This window comes from Temnothorax nylanderi, unplaced genomic scaffold, assembly GCF_030848795.1.
Source record: "Temnothorax nylanderi isolate EJ_2023f unplaced genomic scaffold, tnyl_v1.0 TNYL_tig0193_pilon, whole genome shotgun sequence".
Classification (NCBI taxonomy): Eukaryota; Metazoa; Arthropoda; class Insecta; order Hymenoptera; family Formicidae; genus Temnothorax; species Temnothorax nylanderi.
Window position 1 is genome coordinate 36,199 of NW_027249255.1, and position 23,650 is coordinate 59,848.

General features: G+C 39.9%; 5 protein-coding genes across 5 annotated transcripts in view; 1 reads left to right on the plus strand and 4 right to left on the minus strand.

Moving 5' to 3' along the window:
* Ance-3 (angiotensin-converting enzyme Ance-3) overlaps positions 1–23,650 on the plus strand; it is a 51,633-nt gene that overhangs the window by 10,515 nt on the left and 17,468 nt on the right. The window contains exon 12 of the mRNA XM_071716797.1: positions 1,023–1,365. Within this exon, the coding sequence (XP_071572898.1) occupies positions 1,023–1,365 (343 nt within the window). The remainder of the gene's footprint in view (positions 1–1,022; positions 1,366–23,650) is intronic.
* LOC139778735 (uncharacterized) lies at positions 2,519–5,454 on the minus strand. The gene is made up of 2 exons (XM_071716821.1): positions 5,044–5,454; positions 2,519–4,615 (listed from the first exon to the last, which is right to left on the minus strand). Exons 1-2 carry the CDS (start codon positions 5,053–5,055, stop codon positions 3,413–3,415), a joined length of 1,215 nt encoding a protein of 404 aa, XP_071572922.1. The 5' UTR covers positions 5,056–5,454; the 3' UTR covers positions 2,519–3,412.
* On the minus strand, positions 7,958–10,531 carry LOC139778736 (uncharacterized). Its single transcript, XM_071716823.1, has 2 exons — positions 8,967–10,531; positions 7,958–8,751 (listed from the first exon to the last, which is right to left on the minus strand). The coding sequence occupies exons 1-2, from the start codon at positions 8,976–8,978 to the stop codon at positions 8,008–8,010; spliced, it is 756 nt and encodes a 251-aa protein (XP_071572924.1). The 5' UTR covers positions 8,979–10,531; the 3' UTR covers positions 7,958–8,007.
* On the minus strand, positions 12,512–13,839 carry LOC139778715 (uncharacterized). Its single transcript, XM_071716787.1, has 2 exons — positions 13,734–13,839; positions 12,512–13,384 (listed from the first exon to the last, which is right to left on the minus strand). The coding sequence occupies exons 1-2, from the start codon at positions 13,837–13,839 to the stop codon at positions 12,744–12,746; spliced, it is 747 nt and encodes a 248-aa protein (XP_071572888.1). The 3' UTR covers positions 12,512–12,743.
* LOC139778731 (uncharacterized) lies at positions 20,762–23,371 on the minus strand. The gene is made up of 2 exons (XM_071716819.1): positions 23,201–23,371; positions 20,762–22,335 (listed from the first exon to the last, which is right to left on the minus strand). The coding sequence occupies exons 1-2, from the start codon at positions 23,210–23,212 to the stop codon at positions 21,160–21,162; spliced, it is 1,188 nt and encodes a 395-aa protein (XP_071572920.1). The 5' UTR covers positions 23,213–23,371; the 3' UTR covers positions 20,762–21,159.

The following is a 23,650-nucleotide window of genomic DNA, read 5'->3' on the forward strand; positions in this document are numbered from 1 at the left end:
ATGTTACTCGCGTACATTGGCGTCGACCGCACGTTAAAATATTTTTACTACGGTATAATCGCGCTTTCACCGTAGCAACGGCCGGCCAGCCGGGCTCGGTCGTTCGCCTCACACCGGAACACGGATTGTTTCGAATCAACGAGAACAGCCTCGCAACGACGGCCTTGCCGATCGTTCGATCGGTTTCGCAAAAAATCTGCGAGCGTAAAATCTATACCTTGATTCAGCCTCAGTCGCGTAGACGATTTTATCACTCCTGTCGAGAACGTCGTTACACGACGATTCAGAATTATTTCGTCGTTTACTTCGGCAACAAATTTCGTCTACATTCGCGAATAATTTTTATCGCAGATTTTCATCTGCATTCCATACTTTCGTGCATCTGGAATGCCTAATTAACGCGAATTCCGAGTTATAAAATCGCGCTACGATTAATTATGCGTTTGAGGCGTTAGGCGTGTTCGGGGTTTGCATGAGAAAACTTAGTTAAAAAAAAAGGGAAATAATCAGCATCATCTATCACGCTCGACTAATCCCCGCTAACCGTAATTACATCCTGGTTAGTGCTAAACACATGAAGCGAAAAAGTCACCGGGTTATCCGCGGAGAGCCTCGAGAAACTTTGCAATAATTGTAAACGGAACTCAACGACAAGCCATCTGTTTCATCTGACGTCGACTTTCACCGTTTGATTATCAAATAGCCAAACTCCTTCAAAACATCCGTGACGGAAAACTCGAAATCTGAAATCGAGTCGTACCGAGAATTATCTCGTTCATAGCTTTCGAAATAGAATAAAGACCTTTTATTACTCATACATAAATATAACATGTACTTAATAACATGAAGATAATATTTAACGACGTAAGAAAAAGATAATATTAACGCACTGATAACCATTATTATGAAATCTATTGCAAGCAAAACGTTGTTCAATAACTGTCGAAGAGAACAAACGTGACGGTCTTCACGACTGTTTATTTATTATACTGTTATGCTAAAGTTATTACTATAATTACCAGGATTCCATGAGGCGGTCGGCGAAGCCGTCGCCTTGAGTGTCGCGACGCCGCAGCATCTGCAAACTCTGGGCCTGGCGAACACATTCATCGACGAGCGCTCCGCGGACATCAATTACCTCTTCTCTTTGGCGATGGATAAACTGGTGCTACTGCCCTTCAGCATCGCGATGGACAGGTGGCGGTGGGACGTCTTTCGCGGCTACGTCAACAAGGAGGAGTACAATTGTCACTGGCACAGGCTGAAGGAGCAGTACACGGGCACGAAGCCGCCGGTCCTGCGATCCGAGGACGATTTCGATCCAGGCGCGAAGTATCACATCCCCGCCAATATCCCCTACATACGGTGAGTACTTGTCATATTCAAATGTCATTTTAATTCGTGACGATTCGTTTGCAACGATCGATCGTCTCGCGTAGATGTGAAAATTATTACCTAAAATCAATTTCTAACTCTTCCGACGATCTTGGTAATTACGACAGTGGTAATTAAAATTATGGACACGTGGGAAAATTGCGATAATATAATAACGGGAAAAACCTTATACAATAATATTGTCTCTTACAATAATATCTGATTGATAAACTGCATAGCATGTACGTTCAGCAGAATACGTTGTTATTTCAGCAAGTCTAGTCTTGCTGATTTGGCAATAAAAGAACACCTGCGTACTTTCATATGTAGTTTCCAATACGCCCGAAGCGGGTTATCCCGTTGCGAACAATTCTGCGTAGCCGCGCACCTCGCGCACGAGATCGGCGCGATTTCACTTTTGATTCGCGATCTCGTGCACTTCTTCTCTCGTAATCTGCTCATTGATAGATGAAGAGAAAGAGAGGCGGGGGAGCCCTTTCTCCGACTCTCATTACACGCGTTGTAACTAGTACAATGCGCGAACGAGTCGGTCTAATGTCCGAGATCCGTACGATCTGAATGATAGATCGCGAGGCAGAACAGGACGCTGATATCATCGAATCGGAAGTGTTACGTATGCGCTCTTTCCTTCGTTAGTCATGCTAGATAAAAGGAAAGTCCTATTTCCATCGACCGTACGAGGCTTAATTACGCATAGAGACTTTAGCGGTGCTAATTACCGGATGAATTTCCGCGTGCGCTACGTCGCGGCCGAAATTACGAAAATGACTTTCGCCGGCTCTACCTTATTCCGACTCTCTGCCGGAACAAGAAACCGGAATAGCGCCTCGGTCACAATCAAACACCGCTCGAGCGGAGCGAATATCGTGCGCTATCGAGTGCACGCGATCGAAGATAAATAATTCGTCACGCTACGCGAAGTTCAAGGATGTTGACGCCGGGCATGATGAACGCACACGGGAAAATCTTTGTCTCGTAATGCATAAATCGATACTTTACCATTCAGCTGCTCGATCTCCAATGAATGTGCCTAAGAAATCTGACATATCCAGACTGAACTGAATATCAATTTGATACCTAATTCAATTTCGCTGGCAGGGGAAAGGAGTACAAGAGCCGCAAATTGCTTAGTATGCATGATTTATTAAAGAAGGACAGGCATGTGTAATAATAAACACGTTTGTAGATCTCCTCTAGAGAATAGCAATCAGGCTAGGATGAATTCCAAGGCTGTCGTTTTTGCTCTTTGGTTTTTATTAAAAAGAAGCGAAAGACATCGTTACAGAGATGTCCGTTACATGTTCCAAACGTCGTAAGAAACACAGTACATGTGTTCTCGTAGGTACTTAAGTGTCGATACTATACATCTAAGAAATCGTTAGCGCTGTCTAAGCAGACTCGGAGACCCATAATCATCTTTCGCGGTGCAAAACGGCTGTTCTGCAAACTCATCTTCCACGTCGGATCCCGCGGCGAGAACGACGTTAAGCTAGGAAAATAAATACGTCCGCGTTTTCCTCGCGGACTCGCACTTCGAACAATAAATTCGAGACTCGCGAGTGCCGAGGAAACGCTTCGTTAACGCTCCCGTATGAAAGATCAGCCGTTGACCGCGTTACGAGTCACATTGCTCTTTCCTCCTCGCATTTGAAAAGAAATGTAGAAGAAATGTTATCGCGCGAAATTCCATGATACATCCGCCGATGCGTCCGCTCGTACGACGCAGTGGAGAATTTGCAAAAGTCGGGTCCCTCTATGGGTCCTAGTCTATCTACACCCCGAATTTAATTTGTACAAATTAACACGCTGGTCTAATTCTAGTTTTTCCCACGAATATATACATTTCAATGCTTTTTTTTTTATGTACAACATTGTGATCGAAATCGCGTGGAGTCGAATTGACAAATTCCCTTTTGATTATTATTTATTTCATCTCAACGCGTTTTTCCCTTCCCCTCTCGTTAATTTCTCTTTAAACCGCGAAGCAAGAAATCCTCCACTTTCACGCTTTTTGATATTAATAATGCGAGTGTCCCCCGAAACTAGACTCGTAGTCACCACCTCCCCCTGAGATTCCGGAGTCGTGCTCGTGCACTGGTACCGCCACCGGCACTTTAACGGCGTAGGGGACGGGTTTGGGGATCGGCACTGCCACCGTTTTCGTCACGTGGATCGGCACGGGTCGTTCAACAGGCACTTTTACAGCGTAGGGCACTGGCTTTTCGACTGGTACATGTACATGCTTCTCCACTGGATAGGGGGCTGGTACCGGTACTTTAACGTGGTAAGGCACGTGCTTTATTACAGGCACTCCTACTGGTCGCTCTACGTGAACTTTGACTGGATAGGGAACTTTTTTCTCGACCGGATAGGGGACTGGTTTTTCAACTGGGACGGGATAGGGTTTAGCTACGTGTACAGGGTAGGGTCGCTCGACGGGCACTTTCACTGGGAACGGTACCGGTTTCTCCACGGGGAAGGGTTGCGCTACGTGCACTGGAACTTTCACGGTGTACGGCACGGGCTTCTCCACTGGGAATGGTTGTGGTACCGGTACTTTCACAGGATAGTGTATCTTCTTCTCGACCGGATAGGGCTGAGGGATATAAACTTTGTAGGGTACCGGCCTTTCTACCGGCACGTGAACTGGATAGGGCACCTTCTTTTCGACCGGATAGGGCTGCGGTATGTGTATCGGCACCTTTACTAAAACTTTCACCGGCACTGGGATCTTCTTCTCGATCGGATAGGGCTGCGGTACCGGCACTTTAACCGGATACGGTATTTCTTTCTCTACGGGGTAATGCACCTTTTTCTCGACCGGATAGGGAATTTTTTCGGTCTTCACGATCGTGATCTGCTTGATCTTGCCACCGTCGTCGCCACCGCCACCGCCACCGCCACCGCCGTAACCACCGCCACCGCCGTAACCACCGCCATCGCCGTAACCACCGCCATCGCCGTAACCACCGCCAATGTCGTGACCACCAATATCTCCGCCGCCAATATCTCCGCCGCCGATATCGTGGCCAATTTCAAATCCACCACCGTCCCCCCCATAACCGCCGTCGTCGTGTCCTCCATAGTCTGCCTCGATGTGACTCAGCCCGCGCTTATCCTGTTTTTTCTCGCCTTCAGCATTTTCGATCTTCTTACTCGTAATCTCCTTTTTCTTCTCGCACACGGCCAAGGCCAGCAGCCCCGCTAATACCGTGAGAAACTGTAATCGATAGAAACGTCACGCCGATTACATCAGTCACTTGCTCTTGCAGCATCAATGCACTATCTCTTGGACCGTGAAAGAATGCTACGCGCACGGTAAACATAGTTGTTAACGGCCTCGACTGTACAACATGTGCAGCTTACATAAAATACATAAGATCCTTCAGCTATGGCTTAAAGTTCTTTGACTGTTTTTATTATATTTATTTTTGTTGCAATGTCGAAGCAATATTAATTAATTTGAATCGCAATTTTATGAATAATTTGGTTTAAAAGCTAACACTTCACACGGCTACTCTTAATATGCCTACTTGAAATAAAATTAAGCTCGACAAAATGATGCGGGCAAGATGGCTAAAGCGAAGCTAATTCGCGGATCTAAGTGCAACTAATTTCGCCCCGACGAGAAAGAGAGAGCGAACTTACCAAAATTCTCATGTTTATCAAGTCTCTCACGATCTGGTCAATGTCCAGACTTTACTGAATGCTTCCCCCCAAGGTGCCACTGTCTTTATAGCCCGCTTTCCCCCGGCATGTATCGAGCGAGCCCCTCTGCACTCTCGCGGAAAAGTGAAACACGCGCGCGTCTGGCGTTCGCCCGTACACGGCGCATTATGGCATTTTTTTTTTTTTTTTTTTCATAAATCCTAGACACAAGTCTACGGTGCTTCCATAATCGCGGCCAACGGCGTAGCCACTGTGGAAAATTACAGAACACCGGAAGTTCCTCCAACTGCAATGTTAAAAAGAATCAAAATTAGAAAGTACATTCGTCGAGAATGAGAATGTTTTACAACTACTTCTCACTTTTCTCAGTCGAAATAAATAAACGCGCAAGAAGAGGTGTTTAAAAGTGGATAGTAAATTCTATCACTATCATATAATACTCCAGAAATTCTGGTGTAATTGGGAGAACGTTTAGCCGAAAAAGTTAATGTCTATAAAAAAGATCTCTTTAAATTCTCTAAAGCATTCTTCGTTGCAATGTTGCGTTACGCTCTTCTGATAAATACCGTTACATGATCTCCACACAAATCGACTCGCAATTTTCCTATCACGAGTTCGAGGATCTTTCGTCCTTTTGATCCTGTCCACCTACGCCACTGGACGTAGATTCCTCCTTCGCTATCATTGCCCTCCTCTTCCGAACCAGCCAATCTCTCTCCGCGCCGTTTTCCATCTCGTGGAAGTTTCTCGCTCGCGCTTACCGTCCGGCAGGATTCCGCAGTGATCCCCTCCGTATCCGGTCCCCACGGAAGGACGCGCGATAATCTGTATGTACGAGTTCTCTCGGCCGAGACGAGGAACATGACGACGGAGGCATAACGGTCTCCCCTGCTGTCCGAGGGAGAGCGCGAGAGGAAGAATCGGGAACGGTAGGAGGAGAGAAAAAGTGAAAAGTGTCCGGTGAGAGGATGGAGGGACGGGAGGCAAGGAGAAGATATAGATCCTAGAACGTTGCGCTCCGATGTGAGATTGACCGCGTTTAACATGCTGCTTCCTAGGAACGCCGCACAGCAAATCGTCTCGCGACGACTTGCTCCAATTGGGAGATACTTATAATACTTAGAATACTTGACATTAATATAAGAGAGATAACGTCTGAAAGCATACGGCGATAATAAACGTAATTGATATTGGATTCGAGTAAGTTTCTGACGTGAAATGATATCGGATGTTTCATGCAATGCTAGTTATCGCGTACGCGTGTGTATTAGCGAATTTAATTACTCATTACAATTAGAAAATATACCAATTAGAAATGGTAGCAAAGTAGGAGGAAAATTAAATAAGAGATTTGGGCAAAAATGACTATAATATGATTTAAGACATCCAATAAAGAAAAATATGAAAATTAATGAATTTAGCTATAAAATATACAGGATGAGCCACTTTAATTAATCCAATATCTCAAAATCTGTAAATTCTAGAAGAAAACTTTTTGGACAAAAGTTTCCTTCTAAAACTTACGGGTTTTGAGATATTTGAGTCGAATAATTAAAATGGTCCGCCCTGTATAATAATTATTTCGTAAAGAAGAAAACGTGAAAAGAAAAGTGCGACGAATTAATTAAATTAGAGAGTTAGTTTACCTGATTAAAAACTGAAAATACATTTATTTAAAACGCAGTCGTGTTCGAAATTTTAATTCTTAATTTGACATTCAAAGATAGATGCATATCTGTAACGATAGTTATATAGCGAAAAAAATGAAAAGAAGTAAGCGAGACTAATTATTGCTGAAGAAGAAAAAAGTGAATGTGCTCGGACATTACGTCGGTTAAAATTAGAGCAGATTAAACACAACTAAGATTCTTCATGATACCAACAGAAATTGCATTTTCGCTGTTTAATGCATTTACAGAGGATATTTTTATTGAGCTTTAACAAAATAAAATATATAAATTATATACAATATACTATACATATTTTAAAATATTAAAATCTGTTATTAAAATCAATTAGCCACATAAAATAGCTCTCTTGCCATTAAATAAGTTAATTAATGTTTTATAAATATGTAAAAATAAAAAAATTAGAAAAATATTTTTATTATGCTACGTGATTTCCTTATTCTGATTACGTTGAAGCAAACAAGCAAAAAGATTTTATTTTCTCAGTTACCGAGTCGTTAGCCAGGAATGCAAAATTCGGTGCAGATGTCATGGCAAAAACAATGCGTATGAATCGATTAGTGGTGTTCTTTGCAATTTTTATGTAATTAACGATATACACAGTAACGGGAACAAAGTCATTTTATTATTACGGTTTTACGACCGTCCTCCACTTCCTCTCCTCCGACGAGCGCAGACAGAGAAGTGACTATGTAGGAAACTAATTAGGGAAGTGTCTTTAGTCATGTTTCGGTTTTATTTATAGATATACATTGAAATTAATAATTAAATAAACTCATATTAATTAATGAAAATACATATACGCACATCCTATTGCGTAAATCTGTTAGAGAGTTTTGTGTTATATAATTAAAAGACGATTAGTTAATTTCAACTTACGAACTTAGAAGTTAGTCATGTGATCGTTCAATTAGAGATCCTAAACTTTCTCGAATATCGCATATCACTTTAAAGAAGTGATACTTCTAATTACGTTATAACTGACGAACACATAACTACGTTTCTTAAAAAAATATCTTGATTGTAACATGTACATATGCATTTTAGTCTGAAATTTACATAAACAAATTGATATTATCCAACAATCGAATATTCTTCTGTCACATTAGTAAAATATTGTACAATATAATTGACGGAAATATAAAAGTATGATTATATGTTAATGAAAAAATATTAAATAAAATAACTTTACGTAATGTGTTGTGACAAAATTGTAGTTTGCATGTTATGTATATATTGTGGATTGAAAGCTATTTTAATCGCTGAAATATCTTTCTCTGAAATTTTTCAAAATTTTGTTATAATTATTCACTGCGTGAGGAACTTGCTTCTCGACTTGATAAGGCTGCGGCATCTCAACCGGTACATTCATGTAGACCTTGACCGGGTGAGGCACCCTTTTCTCTACCATGTATGGCTGCGATACGGGTACTTTGATCTCGTAAGGAACGTGCTCGTAGACCGAGTACGGAATTTTCTTTTCTATTGTCACAGGTACCGGCACTTTCCTTTCCACGGTTACGATCTTCTCCTTCGATTTATCCCAACTCGTGTCCTCATGGGACCATTCGCTTCTCGGGAATCTTTGCCAGGTGTCCGTCGTGCCCTTGAAATCAATCTTCTTGGACCATGCATGAAAGTCTTTGTCTCTCGTGCGTCGAGACGCGAATGTCGAGTCTTGTGAATATCTGCTCCAATCGTCCGCGTCTTCTTCTGGCTCCGCTTCATCGTTCACCGACGATTCGCCGCTATCGCCAAAATCATCATCTTCCTTCTTCTCCTTGCGCGGATCTTTTCTAACGTTGGAATAAGACTCGCGGATAAGTTTGGATTCCGTTGTAGTATTCCCGCCGTCGAGAATCTTTTCTACTGCCCTCTCGGCCGCCCTTTCGGCTGCCTTTTCTACTGCGAGCTCGGCAGCTTTCTCGAGTTCCTCTTTACGACTGGCCGACGATGTAAGGGCAATCCCGAGGCACAAAAATGCTATTAGACACTCCCGCTGTTTAAAGAAATTTATTACGTAAAACTAAATAAAAAAAATATTCTTCAATATGTTTAATATACAATTTATTTAGTTATACTTTATATCAAATTTAAATGTTTAGATTTCTTTAACCATTAGATAATTTATTCTACAGACGGGATAGTGACATAAACTATAATATTAAATTACAAAGAAAAATTAATATTACGATATAGAAACGGTCGAAATACCTGGTGTCCCATAATAGTGCCTTTGCGATCAAGACGATAGGTCGATCTATACTGAATCTAAACGGATAGGTATCCCACTATTATTTATACACCGTGGACGACTTTCGCCGGTTTAAGCAGCTGAACCTTTATAGCCTTGCAGTACCTCATTCGTGACAATTATCTACGCTTAAACGATCATCATTGTTTTGCGGCATAATTACGAATGCTATACTGCTCATTTGCCAGGAATGAACCACGCTACCTGATTTAAAGCCGAGGCAACACGTGAAACGCTTAAGTAGTTTGAATCACGACCCGTCCCCTCGAGAAAAATGTAAAAGTTTCCACGAAAAAGATTTTTTGCATCACGCTCTATTGCTCTATACAGACTAGTCTCATTGTCAGGATTTCTTACATTTCTTGCTTACACATTATTTATTTCTATTAATATCACAGTTACTGCTACTTTTTTTATAACGCTCGTAAAATATTTTATTTAATAATATCTAGTTTGCAATAAAAATTTCTCATTATGAATTTAATTTTAAAGAATGTTTACAGAAAATGTTTTATTTCAATTTGTACTCTAATATTAAATCTCTTTACACACGTTTTAGATTTAATACAGAAAAATACGCGAATTAGATTTAATAAAAGAATAAGAACGCTCTGTGAAGTAGATTATTTGACAGGCGACAGATACTTGCCATTTACTCTCGCGTTCTAGTTCATTAATCTATGCGAGAAGAATGCTAGATTAACGACACTATTTACAAGTGGCCAATGAAAGCGAATGGACACTTTCTATGCCGAATCGTAAAACCAAATGATTCTTGCATCGCCATGTTCTTACCTTTTTCCAAAGTATTCAGTTACATTTTTCAACAAGCAGTAATCGTCTGGCGTTTTTCTCATCTTTCGCCGTATAAACTTCCGGTAATGACGGTTTTTTTGTTTTTCGGTTAACGTTCGATACATCAAGTACCACGAATTATGTAGATAATTGTGCAGATCTAAGTCTTGTGGTTATGTTTACAAACAAAGAACGTGCGTTTACGCGTATCGCACAGTCCGTACGATACAATCGGGTACTTTCTTCTACAACAAATTGAGTAATTCGAACGAATTTCCCAGATTAGTAACACCAGTGAAACCGAAACCGAACCGGTGTAAAAGTGCTCTCCACACGTCTTGCCTTCCCGAAGTCGCACTTTCCCGCTTTGGCGGCGGTTGTATTAACCACTTAACTGCCTATATTTATACACGTTTCTCGAAACTTTCTTCTGATATTTCCCGGAGATATGAGAAAAAGAAGAACCTCCTTCGTCACCCGGCCAACGCGACAGCTCCAGCCAAGCGCTGTTTATACTATTCCGCTTTCGTTTAACTTTATCCCGCGCTGGTATTGTAACAATATAAAAAACATATCGCGCTAATGTTCGTCATATTTTTAATAATAATAATGCATCGAATCGTACGTAGATCGGACCGAGCAGTATCTTGACAACACGGAAGAGTCCAAGTGAAATCGTAACATATGCCGCTTCGGATACTTATTACGCGAACTATAATCATTTATTTCGTAAAGTTTGCACTCGCCGTAAAGAAAAGCATAAAGTGATATAAGCGCGACGTATAACCGTAATTGCCTAGCGTGCAAGTACATTAACTGCGACTCTATTCCGCACCTGGAAGTGTTCTGTGAAGAGTTTGGGATACACGATACAGATTTGGAAATGTCTTTCTCCGTCTGTAATGTACTTAATTGTCAATATTAAATCGCGATCGGCAGAGTGAAAGTTGCGGAAGATTATAAATGTAGATTCTATGTTTCAAACGAGAAATAATTTAATTTTTATAATAACAGAAAACGGTATCGTTTCTCTAATAAATAGATAACATAATGCGCTTATTATTACCATCGAAATAAGCTCAGAATTGCAATCGTGCCAATCTACGCAAGTTACGCACTTACGTTCGTATTTATAGTAGCGTTTCTACTGAAGAACTCAGCGAAACCAATCTTGAAACGTGATAAGAATTAATAATTTAATCTTGAAAGTCAATTTATCTTTGTTACGTCATACGCGATGCAACTGCAATTAAACGAGAAACTTAGAAAAGTATCTTGAGATATAGCCTTTTGTTTCTTGCGGTTTATTAATCAAAGCTTGAAAGAAGATGCTAACAGGTCTACAAAGTCAAATGCAAAATATACAATAACAGCTTACTTATGAAAATTAGTTTAAAGTACAAGGAACAAAATATTCGACATATAGTTATTTCATAATACGTTAAATGTTTCGTAATCATGAGCTTGGTGTTTGTTGATAGAGACGCATTGTACAGAATGCCGCTTCGAGCTAGCAGCTAACAATCGGACTAATTGTTTGTAAGAAATAATAGCATTTCGATGGACAATACACAGAGTAGCACGCACTTACCTATCAATTTGAGTTTCGCCACGCAAATGACAACAAAGCTCGTGCAATTAATTTATTTCCGTGATTGACAATTGTACATTTCGTAAATTAAATTATAATATTTAATTAAAATAAATTTGACTTAATAAAAAGATTACAAATTATTACAACTACTTATGTCACGTGCAATAGATTGCTATTTGTATGTACAAGAAGGAACGGACATTCCGTAATCACAATCACGGTCAATATCGACGGTTGACTGTTGTATTTTGCACCAATCAATTGCAACGTGTCATTCCGGTTGTAATTACGAGGCGGTGAAAGTGAACACGACTGATATTGAACTATGATAGAAAAAGGCTTTAATGGTTAAACGTATCGCAAGAAGATAATTGCAACTTACTCGATTACATTCTACTGCTATCTTATCTGATCATTAGTGATCAATTACGCGTTCTTTCTTTACGCGTTTCGGTGAAGTTGTTAATTGACAGCCATTATAGAGACAAGAATTAGGATCTATTACATTAAGTTCAACAGAAACATATTGAAGTTTAAGGACGTTTACCGGTCCTTATACTAGAGAAAATCGATTTTCTATAGATTTTCTTGAAACTGTGAATATACGTTAATTTAGGTGTGCTTTATGCGTTGTATAAATTTCAGTACCTCTTGCGGTATAAAAAATCAAGATACTGAGCCTCAAAGTTTCAACTTTTACTAAATTTTGGTAAAAATTGAAACTTTGGAGGCTCAGTATCTCGATTTTTATACCGCAAGAGGTACTGAAATTTATACCACTCATAAAGCACACCTAAATTAACGTATATTCACAGTTTCAAGAAAATCTATAGAATTTCGATTTTCTCTAGTATCAAGGACCGGTGAACGTCCTTAAATCGAAATTTGGGATATTATGATTAGGTCGAAGCAATTTTTTATTAAACATTAACTGTTCATCTTTATAACGTTACAATAATTCACGGCAACACTATGCACTATGATAAAGAATATGATTCCGTCGATATGTACCGACATTGAGTGTAGTAAAAAATATTGCAGAGATGGCGTTATACATACCTTCCACATGCGTTCAAGAGTAAAAAATTTCGTAAATGTAAATAAATATTTCCTAAGAAAAGGTAATAACAAATGCTTTATTACTTATTTTAATTACTATACTATATTATGTTAGCCTCGTGTTTAAGAGTCTGTCTATAAATCTTCTGTTTTTTTTTCTAATTATTACATATATCTTTGAACCGAGAAATGCCATGATTGAAGTACGAAGCCTCTGGCAGCTACATTCTCATTTACATCCAATAATGATTTATTTATTTTAATGAATCACTACCTTGGTACTCTGCATCTATCGATATTTAACACCTCCGTCTATCGGCACCGCGCTCCGTATCTTAACCGGATAGGAAACGGGTTTTTCCACCTTGATCTTTAAAGGATGATGAACGATTTTCTCGATCGGATAGGGCTGAGGTACGTGTATCGGTATCTTTACCGGTACCGGTATTCTTCGTTCTATGGGGTACGGTTGCGCTACTGGGATCTTTACTTCATAATGTATCTTTCTCTCGATTGGATACGGTTTTGGGACGTACACCTTGACTGGGACAGGACGATCCACCGGAATTGTAACCGGATACGGAACCTCCTTGACGACCGGTACTGGACGTGGTATTTTAATAGGAACTTTGACGAAGACCTTCACGGGATATGGTATTTTCTTTTCGATCGCGTACGGCTGTGGAACCGGCACTTTGACCGGATACAATATTCTCTTGACCACAGGATATCGGATAGTCTTCTCTACAGGGAACGGTACCGCGACTTTCTTTATGATCGTAACAGTTTTATCATCGTTACCTAATACTTGATAATTGTGTACGCTTTGTCCACTTTCCCCCCCGCTATTCAATTCAACACCGAAAGGGTTTTCGTATCCACCTACGAAATCACGTTTAAAATGTTGAGCTGAAACGTGAGAGCCTGAAACTGAAAAATTATTTCTCGGATAAAAATTAGATTTAGTCTTATCAATTAAATCTTATCTAATAGATTACCTATATATATTTAGAATTTATTAAACTATTTTAGTTTTAAATTGTTTGCTCGTTAATTGGCTTAAACTTTCCACATTATTTTGAGACACACGGCCTTGATTCTTGTTGTTTAATTATAAATTAATAATTTATAAAGTAATAAAGTTAGCGCTGTGCAAACGCTAACACATATATATACTATATATAGCAATATTGTAAAGAATTTATTAGATAAGTATACTTATCTAATAAACCTAGCGTTTACACAGCGCTAACTTTATTAAATATGTCAAAATACGTACATTGATTATCTTTAGGCTCCTCTTGTTCCGGTCTGAATACATTCGTGTTGTAAATGTTTTCTTCTGGGATATAATTGGCTCTACTTTGCCTTACGTGGAAAGGCATAATTTGATGAACATATCGTGCTGAGGGGAAGTGATCGTACTTGTATACGCGTCTATCATAGCTGTTCCGAATCGGAAGACTCATTGCAGTGGCCATAAAGAGTGGCAATAAAAACTTCGCGTGTCCCTGCAAACAGCAAAACCTAAGCAATTTCACAAATTTTTTCTACATTTTAGTATAGAATAAATAAACTCTATTTAAAGATATTTTTACATATTATATTTGCAACTTGAAGGCAAAAAGTTTTCCCTTCCAAAAAAACTTGCAATGCCTTATATTACATATGAATCATTTGAATAAAATACAAATTAAGTCAATTATTTTAGGAAAAACTTGAATTGTTATATTTTTATTAAATAAATCAGAGAAATTAATTTTTGTCCTAAAAAATATACCATTAAATTTGGAACACAGCAATCAAACATATTCACGTTCTGTTTTATTTGTAATAATTTTTGTAAAAACAGAAAAGTTTAATGAAATAAAAATAGGAGAGATTTCTCTTATTCTTGAAAAACTTTTTGTTCCCTGAAATAATTGACTCAATTATTTTAACATTAATAAATTTTTAAATATATAAATCTATATTTTATAAAAAGTAATATTACAAAATTAAAAATAAAAAGAGTGAAACAGATTTATTATATAAAAATTGTTTTATATCATGCATCTTGTTGCACTCCAACGAAATTTTATTTTCGTATATCTAACAAGAACGCACTATTCGAGAAGAAAATTTGCACAACGACACAGTTTAATTCTCGACCACTCGTCGTTCACAGCACTGAATGTCCTAACAGCATACGAAGACGTACCCCATGTCCCATCTCGAACGAATTGATAGAGTGATCTCTTCTCTGGGAACAACCTCTTCTCTCTTCGAGCACGTTGCTCGAGTTAACAGTAAATAGATCAGTCGTATACTTTTACCATCTTATATATGTGCCATGGCTGGCAGAGGCGTGTTACTGATCTAGAAGCTGTACACGCGATGTCTTCTTCAAGAGGGGATGGATCACTTTCGCGATTCATTATATTCGCGCGACGAGAGTGAAAATATCTTTTTTCGCAACAATAAAAATCATCGGGAAAAGCGCCAGCACACGCTCGTTCCAATCTATTTGTCCGTAAAGAGAGTGACGTTTTCTGTTCCAATGGCAAGAACCGTTCACTTCTTTTATGGAATCTCAACATTTTCTTGGATTGGTCATGATCTTGAATAAGAAACATTTAGGTCGCATTTATCATACATACAAAATAAAAATATATATCTATTATTTGAAAAAAAAACCTGATTAAAGGAGAAAGAATAAAGTACAAATGTATATAATTTAAAAAATGCATAATTTAAAAAGTTGGGTTTAATAAAAATAACTTTCTATAAGAGAAATTCGATAGAAGCGATAAATCTTTAATAATATCAATTGCATATTGACAACAACGATCCTTATCGCTGAGCTTTATGTTCTGATGCGTGACGATGTCTTTACTGCCGGAAACATAATCGGTCACTTGAAAACGTAAATGCAACCATAAATCCGGCGAACTAAACTTCCCCGCTACGCATCGCTGCTTCTTCGAGATAAGCCGTCGTACGCAGAAAGTGAAAAGTGTCAAAGACCTTTTCACGTTGACGTGATTACGGGAACTTGCGCTGGGTAACCAGTTCTACGGCGATCGCTAAAAATGGTCTTTCGGCGTTCCCCCCAAAATATCGTAATTAACAGTATTTGACTGCAATGGACGCATAAATTAAGGAGCAGAGTGAGCTTCGCAATCATGGTGAACGAACGCCGATTAATTCTAAATTACATAAATGTTTTCATCGATTATACAATCAAAAACTAAGTTTAGCTTTACTCGGGAGCGAGATAATTATCTAATACCGATATTAATTAAATTATATAAATCATTCTCTTTAATCCGCGTACTTGTTTCTTACCGGATTACTTATTAGAGCATGCTACTATTCATAGACTTTTATCTGATACGGTAATCTAACCTCGTGAAAAGAGAACAAATCAATTACGTAGATCCACGTAAAATTATGTAGTTATACAGATTTTTGTTCTTAAGAGAGATAAAAAAAAGAGATAACAGTAATATGTAGTTATACAAATTTTTGTTCGTAATAATAAGAAAGATAAAAAGAAGAGGTAAATAGTGGCAAAGGTGCGACACATTGCAATGTAATCGCACTTAAATGCAATCGTATATGAATAACGCGTTTTTTCCTAACCATCGCGAGGAGAAAATGATGCTCTCATTGTTTCACATCGTGCACACATCGTTTTGTACGGATTTCGCGATGACCACGCGATCCTAACCGCGGTTCGTGGATCACAGATCTTCATTATCGTCTTTCAACGCGCTCGCGTGTCAGATATTTAACGCTCGAAAACAAACGCATTATCGTGATAATTAGTCGTACAATTTACACGTCATTACCCCGCGATTTCGCGAATATTGTTCGCGAATTTTTCATTATAAATCGCGAAAACAGAGAGAGTTTTGGCCGGATTGGATAGATTTTCTGTCGAAGAGCCACAGGCTGGGAGAAACGCAGCGCGATGCCGTGAAGCTTTCAAATCGTCAATTAACTTTTTAACGTGAGACCGCTTTTTCACGTGGTGATGTTACTGAGATTTTTCCGAATGAACATCCTCGCAAAGATTTATTGTATTAATTTCGAGGACAAGGAAGTCGAGAGCGGAAGCGTGTGGTACACTTTGAAAAGGTGCGCTTCACGCTTCCGGATATCTAGATTATAACATAAATGCGCGAGATTCGTCAAGCGATAAAATGAAGGAGGAAGCGCATTGGTGCGCGCAAATACAAATATAAGAATAAATTTACTAAGTCTCTGCTTAGGATGCGCTTTTTAAATCACCTAGACGTAGCAACCGCTGTAATAATAGTAATTTTCCAGTCTCACACGTGATGGCCGTCTAGTTGAGAAGTCAGTCTTGCGAGACTAATCGCATGGTAATAATTCATATTTGAATGTACTTTTCAATTATGGCTGTTTTCCATGCCGCGGTTAAACTCTCAGTTCTCTCGATTTACGCGTCTGAAACATTTGCCATTAGCAAGTCAGCAACTTATTTACTGGAAAGAAGAGAAGACGATTCGTAAATCAAAGATTCGTATAAGTTATTGCTAAACGCAATATTTGCGGATTAAAGCAAATAAACTTGGCGCGTAAACCTAATACCTTCATAATTAATGTTTTCTTAATAACGGCGGAACTACATGTTTGTACGCTTGTAAACTTTCTTACATCTTTAATATATAGGTTTTGCCTTCACTCTCGAGATCACTCCGTTATTAGATACGTACTTTCTAGCGGATATAAGGCAGCAGAAGCAGCAGGAAAAATAACACTGTTTTAATAATATTTAATTATTATTTAATCTTCTGCCTTTTTATGTCTCCGCTTAATTTTAAGGCACTAACGCGATAATTATTACTGCGTTTAATCAATAAATCACAAAGATATAGCATTACATTATATAAAACGTGCAAAATAGAATGCGCGATAATAGAAACATGCAAAAATCGATAAATTACTATTATTAGTAATTTATACACGTCTTATTTACGATTTATGTACAATGTTATTTTACTTTGAACTGCATCGTAACTATTGATAACCCCGGTTTATATCCTATGCTAAAATTACAACAAATTGTCGCTCACGATAGCAATTACAATAAAACGCCCCTATGCAGATGTCGATCACCGAGAGTACAAAGTGGATCATGATACGTTCGCGTCATTACTTTCGTTTATCGTGGATCACGTTCTCACAACGCAATTTAATGCATATTAGAGTACGAATTGCCGCTTTAACATTATCTGCAGTAACTACAGTCGATATTAGTTCTCACGTCCCAGATAATTAAGCTTTACCATAATGATTTCAAGTATCCACACATGATAGTGACGCGAAATGAAGAAATAAGAAAATTGGATTTTAACGTTGACAATGAAATTATGCTCATTGTGCTTCAGGGTTACAATAATTAAACAAAATTGTAGCTTTCAGGCATTAGTTCTATTTTTGTGTAACAAATAAGTTATTAGTTTTAAAAGATTAGATCTCGTATAAGCTGTCCAGAGCATGAACTGAACTCTTCAATATTTTGTGTAACTTTATGAAAAAACTAATTTAATTTGGAAAGTGTTAAATGTCTTCATTTTGTATCAGCAAATGTGAAAGTGACTAGCTGCTTTACCGGTTACCGTCGTTGAAAGCAGTTGAGAGAAACACCGTTTCTTTTGGTGAGACTCTCTCCGCAGACACTCGTTCAATGTACGATTCTTCAATTTAATTTCTTAAACATTAACGACTGATAAGATCGACTCATATAAGAATTTTTACACCATTAAATAATGGTTCAACCGTACACAATAAAAACTTATTATTTAAATGAATTTGAATTTCAACGTTTAAAAGTTTTATTAAACTTCTAAAATTCGGCATATCTGTGGAAATTAATTTCTTGATTCTGAGTGCGGCATTTAACGATGCGAACGTGCGTGGGCAGCTCGCTTCAAATTAAAACGAATATCACACCAAATGTCAAATAACTGGCTTTGAGATCCTCTCACTCTAAGTGATTAGGTGATAGGAAATTTCGTAATAGAATTACTAACCGCGAAGGATAAACATAAGGATGGCGAAATTTAAATTATTAGTTTGGTTAACACGATTTTATTTTAAAAATGAAATTTTCTTAATTCAAATTGTTGAATTAAATTTCGTAATTCTTCATGGAACACTCATAAACATAATTACATACGAAAGCTGATCTGTCTTCTTTTATTATAAGTATTATACTAATCACAAACGATCGGAAATTTAATCTTTTGTTGTGATTAAATGTCAAGTTAAATTTTTATTAAAATGAAGACGAGCTGTTTAATTTACATAAAGAGAAGAAAACCATAAATCATGAATATAATTTAAAATCCGTCAAAGCTCTGACATTTAAACAAGCTACTAGCCTTCTCACGTTACGCTACGGCGTTCGTGATCTTAAGATCTTAGCGGAGCGCAATATTTTTTAACGAAGGGCAGTGTGACGTCGTTCGCTCCGCGTAATTGTCTTAGATGGAACGGTTTCGCGAGTCAAGGCGAAGAGGTGCGGCGGGACAGATAGAGGAAGCGAAAGGACACCGGTGGGCCTGGAAAACGGACGAAAGGGGAAGTAGACTTCGCGGCAGCGCGCGATCTTTCTCGGCGATGGCGAAGGGGAGAGACTCTTACTTTCAGCCTCGGCGTCGCGTGCGCTAATGGCCGCGATTGCGTAACCCGTTCCCGTGCTCGCAGCGGCGGAGACGAGCACGTAAGTCGTTGCCTCAAGTCGTGAGTCAAGTGGCAAAGCCAACGTGCGCGCGCTCCGCGACCGAAGTGGGTCGTGCAGAAATTAGTCGCGGATGCATCGGCTTCACCTCCGGCAAACGGTACCGCGATGGGCGCCAGGGGAGCCTCTGCCGCAACGAAACGCTAGGATTGGGTAACGAAGGCCGGGATAACGAGGAATAATCGAAGATCGACTGCTCCGTTCGCCCTTTCGGGCTTCTTCACTCCGTTGCGCCTTCGATGCGGCGGCGGCTCATCGTAAATCGATACAATGAGATGAAGCGGAACACCTTCTATTCTCTCTTTTCTCTTCGCGTTTTGCAAGGAGATTCTCCGTCAGATTTATATTTAAATTTAAGAGCTCGCATACATTTTTTTACAAGAATATTAGTAAGAAACAATGAAGTGGATTCGTTAAATTGCTACTCGAGCACTTCCTGCTCGAGAATGGTTATTTTATACTTTGCAACGTTCAAAATTTTATGAGATAATTTGACCGAGAAAAGGTCACGGCATCGATGACAATTAAAATCACGAAAGATAGCATACACGCGTGAATAATGTATTAATTACATCCGAATATGTTTTCATTGAGCTTCCCAAACTTTGGAAATGTTTTCCCTGGCTTCGTTACATCAGTTTAGTTTTTCAGATTAAGATGGTAACTTCTCTGCGGGGGAAAATAGAACCCCCACTATGGGAATTCACTCAGACTTTCATGTTTCCCGGGGGAAATTCTGAGAATATAGGATAATGAAGGTCGAAGTAATAAATTTAGTTAAACATTGATTATACCGTATTATATATGCATTTTCCTCAAGGTTTTATTGTGCACATCAACTTTTAATTTAATATCCTCTAAAGCATCAATAAATTTATTTATATTATACATAAGATAAAATAGAACAATAATATAGAACAAAACTATTCTTTAAATATCAGTAATTAACGGTAAGAAAATTCGAATATTATCAACAATATTGTCGAATATTGTCGATTCTATAAAAATTTAATTTGTTGTTATTGCTGATTTCGTAAATAATAATAAAAAAAATAAAAAATGGAAATTTTTTTTGCCGATCCCTGGTGCAGAGTAGATTACGAACAAGGTTATCGATTTAGCGAAAATTCGTTGTCGCCGGAAACTGAGTCGACAACTATCATTTAATTTCGTGCTGTCGATAGAATGCAATGACATTTATCAATAACGAATGGAAAAGAGCAGAGGTCTAAGATAGTTTGAAAAGTTGGCATTAATCTCGAGATTTTTCCTTGATAAATAATAATTTTAATTTTTATATTTTTCATACATGTTTTAAGTCAATATTAATATTAAATCTATATATTACGTACATAATATTACATAATAATATATATAGTATGTACATATATATTAAGTTGTCAAAAATTCCACAATTGCGCACATTTTTAACATGTTTTTTTGATCAATTCTTTATTTTTTATCAATTTTTTTATTTTTCCTTTTAGAAAAAAGGAAATATATAGGAGCTAAGGAAAGTGAGTAGATTACACATAAGACACACTAATGCGCAATTACTTTACATTAATATTTATTTTATTTTCCGTACAAAAATACATACTTTGCTAATATCGGTACAAAAGTAAGACAAGCGAGCTGCTCTCGAGCGAATATCGCTGAAGACGAGTACATCCCTACTGGTCATTCGTTCTTCCTAACTGGCACACGTCGCCGTGCCGCGTCCTCGTTGCGATCGGATTCGTAGGTACGATGGCCCGGTACGCGATCGTCTACCGGAGATCGTCCTCGATCCCGATCCAGGTACAAAGTGGCAGATATCGCTGCGCCGCACGGCAACGTTTCGGATCGGTAACCTTCGTAATCTAAGACAAGGTCCTCGCGGCTATCCGTCGTTGTCGCGATGGGGTTTCTTGCACGACGACGATGGACAACCAGCCGGGAGGTAGCGACATTAGTGGTGACCGTAGTCGCCACCCTCGTATCCACCACCGTATCCACCACCGTATCCACCACCGTATCCACCGTCGTATCCACCGCTGTAGTAGCCGCCGTGATGTTGCTCGTGATGGACGGGCACAGCCACCGGCACTTTAACAGGGTAGGGGACGGGCTTCTCCACGGGGTAGGGGACAGGTTTCTCAATGTGAACGGGGTACGGCCTGTCGACTGGGACCTTGACTGCTACAGGCACGGGTCTCTCAACGGGGTAAGGTATGTGCTTCTCGACCGGATATGGCTGAGGTACTGGTACTTTGACCGCGACTGGCACATGCTTTTCGATGTGAACGGGATATGGCCTGTCAACCGGAACTTTCACGGGGTAGGGAACGGGTTTCTCGACGGGATAGGGGACAGGTTTCTCGATGTGGACGGGGTAGGGCTTGGGCACGGGAACGTGGATGGGACGGTCGACCGGGACTTTGACGGGATAGGGAACGAGCTTCTCGACGGGGTAGGGCTGAGGTATGTGGACTGGGACCTTCACTGGTACTGGAACTGGCTTCTCGACGGGATAGGGCTGCGGCACTAGTACTTTTACCGGTACGTGAATATGTTTCTCAACGGGATACGGCTGCGGTACGTAGACCTTGACCGGGACGGGACGGTCGACCGGTACGTGGACCGGATAGGGAACTTTCTTCTCCACGGGATAGGGCTGGGGCACGTGTACGGGCACCTTCACGAGGACCTTGACTGGATAGGGCACGTGCTTCTCAACGGGGTAGGGTTGCGGAACGGGCACTTTGACGGGAACTGGCACCGGCTTTTCTACCGGATAGGGGACGTGTTTCTCCACGGGGTAGGGGACGGCGACGCTCTTCACAATGGTCTTTACGTGGTGATCATGACCACCGTCGATGTATCCTCCGCCAATATATCCTCCGTGTCCTCCGTATCCTCCGTATCCGCCGTATCCTCCGTATCCGCCGTATCCACCGCCTACATCAAGGCCGATGTGTCCGCCAGATCCGATATCGTATCCGCCGTCATAACCGTAACCGTAGCCAAGACCAAGCAGGCCTCGCTTCTCTTGCTTCTTCTCGGACTTCTCCGCCGATTTCTCGACTTTCGCGGTCTCCTCCGACAGCACTGTCGTAACCACGAGGGTGGCAACCGCCACGTAAACCTGAAAAAAAATACGCAATGTCGTTTACTCTTACGCTCGGTGTAAAATAATGTCAGTGTTACGATTTATTAACGCAATCTCTGAATGACGCACATCGAAGAACTGGTTGCAAAAATATTGCATCCGCGAGGTTGAACCTTTCTACTAATAACGTATGCAATAACGCACATGCGTGTCTCTGATATCGTCGCAAAACGTAAGAATTTAATATGAGGTATGTTTTAAATAATATTCTAGATAAATATGAACAATTAGATAAATGTTCATATTCATCTAGAATATTCGTCTAGAATATTCTAGAATCATCTAAAATATTCATAGATACATATCATAGGTATCATCTTCGCGCTTCAATAAAAATCTATTTCCGATCCACGTAATTATAATGCACATATACATCACCGCACGATGTAGTAGATATCCTCTCCAAACTCTAACAAAAGCTTAGAAATAAATAGAACCCAAATGCTGCGATAAAATATATTAAATATGAAGACGATTCGTTCACTTCGCAATAAAGTGAAACTGGTTTAAGAATCGCGTAACCGTCGACGTTGGTAAATTGCGGAATGTCCGGTCAAAAAAAGAAAAAGAAAACACTTCTCGAGCAACTTGTTCGCGGAATCCCTTAACGCGTGTTTTTTTTTTTTTCGAATCTATCGCGACGAGGACTCTCCCTCGAACGATTCACACCCCCGATTATTCCGAGATTCTCCGTCGTCTCGTTCACTTTTCGTAGGTGCCCTTTATCTATTCGGGCACCTCTTCGGTACACGGTTTCTCGGACGAGTTTCCCGAAGAGTCTCCGCGACGACCGGGCGAAAGGTATCGACGAGCGAAAAGTCGACTACGGCGGTGGACGTACCAGGATTCTCATTTTTGCTCTCGCGATGTTCCGGGTGCGTCCAGGAGTGAACTGGATGCTGATTGCCGTCGATTCCTGGCCTTATATACGCGGCACACTTTCGCCTTCGCCACCCGGGGGCCCGTCGGGTCCGGGGCCCCAAGTCGTATACCCCCACGTTACACCTCTTTGTTCAGCTATGACGACGACGCGGTCCCACCGTCCCGAGCGACCACCACTCCCCTTTGGGACAGACGCCCCACTCCCCCTCCCCTACGAATACGCGGAGTCGCGAAGAAAACGCTCCTCTCCTTCTTCAACGAACGGGTTTTTCGTTCTCTTCCTCCTTCGTCGACCGCTCGTACGAGTGCTTGACTTCTTTTTTTTTTCCTCTCGTCGCATATCTTCGCAAGGTACCTTGGCTGCGCTTTGGTTTTATACGATACTTTCTCTGTGGAAACGACGGACATA

What these genes read in the sequence shown, in the direction of transcription:
- LOC139778715 (XM_071716787.1), bottom strand. Translation starts at nt 13,839, where the DNA reads ATGCCTTTCCACGTAAGGCAAAGTAGAGCCAATTATATCCCAGAAGAA. An exon ending in GGAGCCTAAAGATAATCAAT is followed by an intron (nt 13,385 to 13,733) that starts GTACGTATTTTG and finishes ATAATTTTTCAG; the next exon opens with TTTCAGGCTCTCACGTTTCA.